Genomic DNA, 8,857 nt, shown 5'->3' on the forward strand with positions numbered 1-8,857 from the left:
AGCGACTGGCTCCTCCACCAACCTGACAGGCTCTGAACACAAAGAAGAGAGTCATCAGTAAAACAAGTAAAGTGAGTTTGATTAGAACAGAAATGAAGCAAATCAAAGCTGCAGCTCCACTTCTACCTGAGCAGGTGAGTCCAACAGCTTTACCAGGTGAGCAGGTGGTTCTAGCTGAGCCTGAGCTTCTACAGTCCAGGAGAGCAGACTCTTGGCCTCCACACTGGAACTCTTTGGTCCACATTGGAGCCTCCACTTCTCCATAGAGCGCCCCCTGGAGGACTGAAGGAGCCCCGCAGCCAAGCTCCCTACAGACCACCTCTGCATCCTGCAGGTCAAAGTCAGCTTCACACACTGAGGACCACCACTGGTAGACTGGTGAGTCTTCACCTCCAGTCTGCCTGAACACAGACTGGTCCCATTCACCAGCCTGACAGAGTCTGCAGACAGACAGACAGACAGACATTACATCATGGCTTCAAATGGCCTGTGGGATACCTAGGTACTTGTAGCTGTCCTGTATGTCTGCTATCCTGTCCTCTAGTAACTCCACCCCTACCAGGTTTGTGCACACTGAACTAGAAATCACCTGAACATTTTTCAAAAACAGAGCATAATTTTTCAATATCTGGAAAATACTTAATTACAAAAAAGTCCTTAAAAGTCATGAACACCAAGTCAAAGTCAGGTCTTTTATTCTTTTCAGTCAATCAAGTCTGAATTCCTAAAATTTCTGTCTTAAGTCTGACTTACCTGTTGATTGGTGGTTTCCTTCAGCCCAGAGCCCTGAGGAGAAAATCGGAAAAGAAACATCCATATGAAAGCAAGCAGCAGTTCAGAGCTCAGTGAAAACACACATCCATTATTCTCAGATATCATAATGATTATTTTCATCATCAGTTAAGCTGTCGCTTATTTTCTTGATTAACCGATTAGCCCATGAAATGTTAAATGAATTGTCATTAAAAAGGGGGATTTACAGTGTCTCTGAGGTCCTGTCTTCAGTTAAATACCAGACGATCAGGAGTTGAACTGAAGACTCTTCACTGTATTTTTACTGCTCGAGTTTCCTCTGACTGAAGTTTAGTGACTTTGATTCAGTGTTTTTCTCTGTGGTTCTGAAACCATCCATCATTAAAGCAGAGTCCTACCTGAGCTCCACAGCAGCAGCAGCAGCAGCAGGTGATCCATGTCCAGGTGAACGTCCATCTCTGTTTGTCTGTCCTTGGACCGCTGGACTGGTTGTCTGCTCCTGAGTTAACCAGTTATTTCTATCCTTTATCTCCTCATCAGTCAACTCATTAGAAATTTATCAGAACGGAAGCCAATAATAAACCACGGATTAAAGGGTGAGTTCACAGCTTTTAATGGAGACATTTTACATTTGACTATGTGGAAACAAGTAAAAAAGAACAAGAGTCAAGCTGTATCCCACAGCTAATGACAAAAACAATACGTTTACATCCCCCTGTAGTTCCAAAACTTTGAGCGTGATGTTAACCCCCAAAATAGAAATAGGAGGACTGACAAAATCCACAAATCTTCCATTTTTTATTACTTTTTTCATGTTGCATGTCCCATCGTCCCGTTATCAATCATTTTTGACTAATGACAAAATGGGAGAATGGGAAGGTGTTCAGGAGCACAGCTAATTTCTTCACAACCCATCTGACCCATCTGAATCTACAAATGTCAGTGACACAAGAGGAAATGTCAGACGACCTCCAGAGTCAGTCGGATATATAATTCCATCCATTCAATAGATGTTGGGATATTTCAGTCTGGACTCAGGTGGTGGACTAACAGACCCACATGGATCTGTAGAGCTGTTGGTCAAAAATTGGGAGAACTGGATTTTTAAAGGGTTAAGTTTAAAGAGGCTGTTTGACAGAGTTACAGGAAGTGTCTCATATCGCCTTTATTTAAAAGTGTTTCGCAACTATCAGTCCTCTATATGTGGCTGTGTGCAGTCTGAGGTTGCCATGGTGACAGAAGTATAATGAATAATCTCCCATCAGCTGCTCCAGTGTTTCCTCAGGCTCAGTCCTGTCTCAGAAAACATCACTTGACACAACCTGATGAAGAGATAAAAGATGGAGAGGAAACATGACCACTGATGACGAGAGAGATGACGATACACAGAGTTTCTGTTAAAAAGGTTTAGTCACAACTTTAACTGACATTTTACAAAGTTTATTATAGTTATTACAGACAGTGAACTCACCACAGGCGCTCAGCTGTCCTGCTGTTATTACAGACAGTGAACTAACTAAAGTTGTGGTAGAGATGTAAAACACAGTGGAGTAAGATTGTGTTGCTGAGCTGTATTTTTAAACATTTGTGAGATGACAAATGTTACAGTTATTTTGACTTAACCCAAAAGTTCTGGTTTCACTTCAGCTGTCAATGTCCTTTCAGTTACATGTGTAACTATGGTTCTATGAATTCTGGATAAATGCTGGAGAACTGTGATAAATGGTAATGGTATGACACCAGAAACAATTGGTGCTATAATATTGAAAATATATGTTTTTTAAAAAAGGATTTAGTGTTAAATTACTCTTTAAAAAAATAAATGGATTGCCTGTTAGGTAGCCAGTCATTCAACAAAGAATGGGTGTAGTTATTAGGAGGTTAGCTGATTGTCCAGTCTAAAGATCCCGTTAACGTCCCACACTGATGTTGCAGATCTTGCAGCTGGGGTCTTTCTTAGCGTTGAGGGTGGACAGACTCATGAGCTGGTGGCCGCTGATCTGTGATACAGTTCCTAAAATCAGATCCACCGGCTCTGTGTAGATCACCTCCAGGATGACGTCCTGAGCGTGACAGAAAGACAGAGAGCCGTCGTCCTCCTCGGTGCAGGTCAGGAAGCAGTTGTTGGATCTGTCCAGGGCCGGCAGCCTCCCTTTACAGAAGACGTCTCCTTTGGAGCCATCAGGGGCCAGGACCAGGATCACGTAGTGGTAGGACGTGTACATACAGTAGAAATCCCCAAAGTAGATGTTGGTGTTATGGTTGAAGAGGAGGTCTGCTTGGATCTGTGAAGAAACACGTGATACAGTATTAGCGCTTCTACTTCTACTCATAGTAGTCTAACGCCTTGTTTCCTTAGAGGTTTATTTTGTGTTTGTAAAAGCTGCTCCACAGCTCTTCATCTGGTCAGTTTCACTTTCGACAGTTTAACATTTAATTGGCTTTTTGTGGTTTTACATTTTTGGACATAGACCAGACAATCAGGAGAATAATTGGTAGATAATTTGTTAATGAAAATAATTATTATTTGCAGCCCTGAAGAAACGTAATAATGTTTGAAAGCAGAATGGGTCAACGTTAAGAAAATAGATTTATTAGAATAGATTTTTCATAATAATTCCAGTAGTATTTTAAAGGATTTTGTACAGTTATTAGCGTTATAAATTAAGCTGCAGGTTGTTTTCTTGATTAATCAATTGCTCCTTGAAAAGTTAAAGAAATTGTGATAAAAATGAAATTTGCAGTTTCTCTGACATGAAGGTCATGTCCTACGTTGTTTGCTTTGTCTAAAACTTTCAAATATTGCAGTTATATTGCAAATATTGTTATATGTGACAGAGACTTAAAAATCCATTAAAATGTCACCATCATCTCATCACCTGTCCACGGCTGTACCTGGAAGCGGTAGGGTCCATATGGGGAGTCCTGGGGGGGTTTTCCTGTGTTGAACTCTGTGTTGCAGCTGAAGAAGATCCCCTCCAGTTTGCTGCTGATGGGCGACCCGTGGCTCCCGCTGTTGTCTTTAACTGCCGGCAGCATTCGGCGGCACTGAGCGTCTCTGGAACGATAAGAGGGGCTGTTCACAGCACACACAGGGTTAAAACACACCTGCAAGGGGCAGAGGGTGGACGTCAGCCGTCACTGAAGCAGGAAACACACACCTGGCTTGTTGGAAGTACTCCCTCTGCTGGTTCCTGTAGAAGACGGTGAACGGCAGCATCCTGCCGGCGATGGCCTCGGCTTTCTGCAGCAGCTGGTTCAGGTGGGCGGTGGAGTAATCTGCAGACATGTGATCAGTAATGTTTAATGTGTTAGTTAGATGTGAAATTTGAATCCATTCAGTTTTTTGTGTTAATATTGATAATCAGTTTTTGGTCCAGATGTCCTGCAGCAGATGATCAGTGATCTCCCTAATGAATTAGAGATTATTAACTTTTAATGTTTCCATTACATTATTTCCATGACCAGGGCGTCTGCGAGATGAAATATTGTGACACCACAAAGAAAATTTAAAGTCAGATTCTTTCATGAATTATCATTTAGAACATGAAACATGAAACACATGCAGTCAGAGAAAAGAGTTGATGGTAAATCTGTAGATGAGACGTTAACAGCAAACCAAACTCCTCTCCTTCATTCAGAGAAAACTGAGGCAGTGGGTGGTGGGTGGGTGGTGACGGGCTCATGGACTGAGAGCTGAGTCCTCTGTCCAACCTGCAGTGCAGAACTCGATGATCTCGCTCCACTGAGAAACGCTGTAGTCTCCGTCTGGCTGTTTGGCGGCCGTCTGGACGGCCACCGTGTACTCTGTACGAGGACTCAGGAACCAATGGCCTCTCACCGTCATCGGCAGGGGAACCGCCTTCGCCACCAGCTTCGTTGGTACATCCTGAAAGACAAAGACGTAGAATGTGGAGGACAGGCAGAGGAAGAGTATTCACTTTAGATGCTTAAAACCAGAGATTGGACAAAGTTCAGAAGGTGATCACAGTGTATGATCAGACCACGGCACCAACCTTGTGTTTGAACTTGTTCTCCTTCTTGTTTTCCTTTTTGTTGAGGTCGATGAAGTAGTGTGTGATCCTCTCTCGGCCTCTGCTGTCCATGTCCCAGCTGATCTTGAATGAATCACAAGTGATGTTACTGATCTGGATCTGCTGAGGAACTGGCAGGTCATCCACATCCCCGATGCCGCTGTCCGCAGACTCTGTGCCTGGAAATCACACTCAGTTTAGATTCCCTTTCAACGTGAAGGGTAGCCCGATCCCCTGCTACATCAAAAATTGACAGATGAGTCAAGCAGACCGCAACAAATTTTTTGAATGTGAAATCACTGCAGTCAAAGATCCAGCAACAGCTCAGTGTCAGAAACTTGTTTATCCTGAGGCTCACTGATGATGTAAGGAGATCATGTCGAACAGCAGTGTGGTGCTACTGATTCTGCTGTTAAAGCAGAGAGGGATTAACCCATTAAAGTTCAGAGTACACTGACCCCAACTCAAATTCCACATCGGATCCATGTCACATACCATCAAGGCAAAGAGCCTGAATGAAGACCATGAGATACAGTTGCATGTTTGACCTTTTCACCCATTTCATTCGTTATTTATTTTTTCAGTCAGATCATTCTCAGTATTTAAAGCCTGAAGTTTACAAGTTGCCTTTTGGACCTCTGTTCATCACCTTGATTTTCTCCATACTTGCCTCTAGTTTTTTAGGAAACTATGAGGAAAGGAATTCTACCACAGTAACATGATGTAGAGGTTTCAGGCTGATTTAATGTGAATCCACCAGAGACAGATTTCTCTGTATCTGAGTCTCTGTTTGTTCCTCTGAATTCACCTCCTCTCTCTCTCTCTCTCTCTCTCTCTCTCTCTTTGTCTCTTCATCCCTCCTTCCTTGGATTCTGCATCTTTTTAGAGTCAGAGGACAAAAGGCCTCAGTCAGAGCTTCAGGCCGAACAAGGAGCCTGTTGAAGAGGGGAGGTGATCGAGGACAGAGAGGCTCAGCCTGGTTCCTGCAACAGCCTTTTTACCACTGGAGGTAAATTTTGTCCGTTGACCTGGTCAAAGATCAAAGGTCACTGGTAATTCTAGTTTATTTTGACAATTTTTTTCAAATATTCCTAATTTCTTTGCAGCAGACACCTGCTTACCTCTGTTAAAGTAGTAACTCGTTATTTTATTTATGTGCTGAACACAAAAAAGACTGAAACAGCAGAAACAGAGAGTTCCTTCTGACCCTCCTTCCTCCTCCTCCTCCTCTCTCCATCTTGTCAGTGAATGGAGGAGGTGAAGCATCTATTCATTTACCATGGGAAGGTAATTAGCCACAGTCATCTGCTGCGACTCTGGAGATTCACCAGAGTGGATCTGCTGCCAGAGTTCAGTCCACAAAGGAGAGCAGGAAAACAGTTCACTGTTCTGCTCCGTGACTCATCAGCATCATTCATTTAATTAAATTTAAATAACTCCAGGACAGAAAAAGAAAACTTTATATTTAATATCCAACAGAAATTTAACATCTAGATTATTAAAATGTTTGTCCAGGCTGTATCAGTAACCATAGAGAAAACTGAACGATGCTTCATTTCCAGATTAATGAACTTTAACATGATGTGCATGAACATATGAACACATTATTATAATTGATATTATCAAACAGCCCCTGATGATTTGGATACTCAAAGTTGTGTCTACAGAATATATTCAAGGTTTAAACATTAAAATGTCTAAAAACAAATAGACCTATGTGATATATGTTGTTGAATTGTGTTCTTACATTGTTACAAACGTTTCCCAGCAATTTTCAAAACTCAAGGTAACAGTCTGTTTCATTTCTTTTCAACTGTTAATTACAAGCATAACTGCAATAACGGCAGTGGTGGTGATGACATTAACTGGTTTGGTCCAGTATTCTTTACTGGATGAAATAAGGACATAATATTCTTCCTAATGACCACAGTATATCTACAGGAATGAATCTATTTGTTGAAAACAAAAGTGCTGCTCATGCAGACTCTTCAAATTAAAAGCCCTTCTCAAGAGTACAAGTAACTTAAAACTCCCTGCAGTGCTGCTGGGCCAGCTCAGGGTTGATGACTTCCTGTTTACCTGAGAGACGGGAACTTTCTTCCTTTGGTGGCAGCTTCGTTCTGCTCCATTAGAGTCATTTACATCCATATTCAAACCAGAGCAGCCAAACATCAATCTGTCCGCTGCATTTACATGAAGTCACCAAACTGCATGTGGTTAGATCCTGTTTTACTCTCACATGTTGTGGTTAACATGTTAGTGTAAAGGTGACACACTGAGAGTATTTTTAACTCACACACTGATGGAGTTAGATCACTGCAGTTCTCTGTTTCCTGCTTTAGGATATGTGCTGGTCATGACTGACAATGTGACACTGTCACCGACCATTTCATGGTCATGTTTCCATCTCCTGAACTTACAGATGAGTTTAAACCAGAATCCACTGAGCTTGGAAAGCAGAGGAAACTTTTGGAAACCAGCAAGGCCGACATGAACTGAAATGAAGTGATGGATAGATGATATTCTTCAGGTAGCAGGAGAGGAGGGTCTAAACTGTGAGACCTCTGTCTGTACGAGACTGATGTCAAAGTTTCCTCTTCAGACTAGTTGAGTTCTTGGAGGTCTGACACTGACAGGATTCATCAGAACAACAGAACCAGCAGAGCGACTCGCTTCCTCTTCGCTCTGGTTCCCCTGAACACCTCAGTCTCCAAATCACTGCTCCAGCTGTTCAACAACAGTGACATGTGACATTTTGGCCCAAACATTTCCTGCAGGTCTATATTCTCTTTGTTGACTGTTTAAACCTTGGAGCAGGTTGAAGAAATCGTATTTCTGAGCTCATTACTTCTGTTGAGCTTAAAATCTGTAGTAAGCTTAAACCCAACTTTAAGCTAACCTTAACTTAAAGCTGACTAAACCTAAAGCTAAACTTAACCTTCACCCATAGCCTAACCCGACTCTTAAACATGAAGATAACCTCACTCCAACTGTAACATTAACCAGAACCTAATCTAAACCTAAACCTTAAACCAAGATTTCACTCTGAAATTCAATGTTTTGTGTTATGAGGATTTGTTTTTTGTCCCCACACAGTGTCTGTTTAAACAGACTGATGTCCCCACAACATAAGTAATACAAGTACACACACACACTGACCTTCCCGGTCACATAGCTGCAGACTCTTCAGCTCCACAGTTGGATGGTTCATGCTGCTGTGAAGAGGCTCCATCATGTTCATATCCACAAAGACCAAAACACAGATGAAGTCAGGAGTGAGACGTTGACGAAAGAAAAACTCAGAAACAAGATGAAAATCATGGGTTTGAGTGTTCTGCTGGTTTTCATTCAGAGTGCTGCCTCCTGTCTGACTGCAGCTCGCTTTACCTCTCTCTCTCTCTCTCTCTCTCTCTCCTCTTCTCTCTCTGTTTCAGTGACGTGATTGGATGATCAAGGAGAGAGAGACAGAGGGAGATGAAGAGGTGAACAGACATTTTCCATTTTCTAAGGATTTAAGGATGTTCATGAAAAAATGTTGAGATCTCAAGTACATCTTGTGAGATCTTGGGAAACTTACTTAGAAAAGTGCATCTTTTTTTCCCCAACCTTCAGATATATGCCTCTCTCTCTAAGTTTCACACACACAAATGTATAAATGTACAAGAATAAAAGAATGATCTTTAAATTATCTTTATTTGTGTCTATTGAGAGCCAATGGGAGAACATAAAACATAATATTTGTAACCATAAAGATCTTTGTTTGTTGTTTTTCCAGAGCTTCGGAGGAAATCATCATATCCACAAGAGAAACAGTTTCAGGTTCAAATCCCAAAACATATTTTCATTGTTCTCAGAAGAAACAAGCAGTGAACACAATGACATTTGTAAAATCATCATAAAATTATCCATTTTAGCCTGCTTTAGAGAAGCAACAGACAACCCAACAGAAATCTGCCCCCACCCCCACCCCCCCATGCCAGAGCCAAAACACTTCATTTAATGACATCCATCAGAGGCTTGTGCAGTCTCTGTGCTCTCCAGCTGCTTTGTAGTTTCAAATTTAGTGTTTT

The 8,857-nt window shown here is 41.8% G+C and overlaps 1 protein-coding gene and 1 long non-coding RNA gene across 3 annotated transcripts; both read right to left on the reverse strand.

Annotated features, from left to right (window-relative positions):
* Window positions 1–378: 378 nt before the first annotated feature.
* On the reverse strand, window positions 379–1,249 carry LOC108892682 (uncharacterized). The gene is made up of 3 exons (XR_001962505.2): window positions 1,152–1,249; window positions 754–786; window positions 379–440 (listed from the first exon to the last, which is right to left on the reverse strand). It is a non-coding gene; the product is annotated as an uncharacterized LOC108892682 (long non-coding RNA).
* An 895-nt stretch (window positions 1,250–2,144) lies between these two features.
* LOC108892680 (phytanoyl-CoA hydroxylase-interacting protein-like) lies at window positions 2,145–8,053 on the reverse strand. 2 transcript variants are annotated; one of them, XM_018690375.2, is made up of 6 exons: window positions 7,947–8,053; window positions 4,770–4,966; window positions 4,468–4,642; window positions 3,915–4,032; window positions 3,649–3,811; window positions 2,145–3,038 (listed from the first exon to the last, which is right to left on the reverse strand). In XM_018690375.2, the coding sequence occupies exons 1-6, from the start codon at window positions 8,026–8,028 to the stop codon at window positions 2,664–2,666; spliced, it is 1,110 nt and encodes a 369-aa protein (XP_018545891.1). In that variant the 5' UTR covers window positions 8,029–8,053; the 3' UTR covers window positions 2,145–2,663. The 2 variants fall into 2 exon arrangements, with proteins under 2 accessions (XP_018545891.1, XP_018545889.1); XM_018690373.2 differs by having other exon boundaries at window positions 3,649–3,829.
* Between the last annotated feature and the right edge of the window lie 804 nt (window positions 8,054–8,857).

The sequence above is a fragment of the Lates calcarifer genome, unplaced genomic scaffold (assembly GCF_001640805.2).
Source record: "Lates calcarifer isolate ASB-BC8 unplaced genomic scaffold, TLL_Latcal_v3 _unitig_2331_quiver_3830, whole genome shotgun sequence".
NCBI classification, from domain to species: Eukaryota; Metazoa; Chordata; class Actinopteri; family Centropomidae; genus Lates; species Lates calcarifer.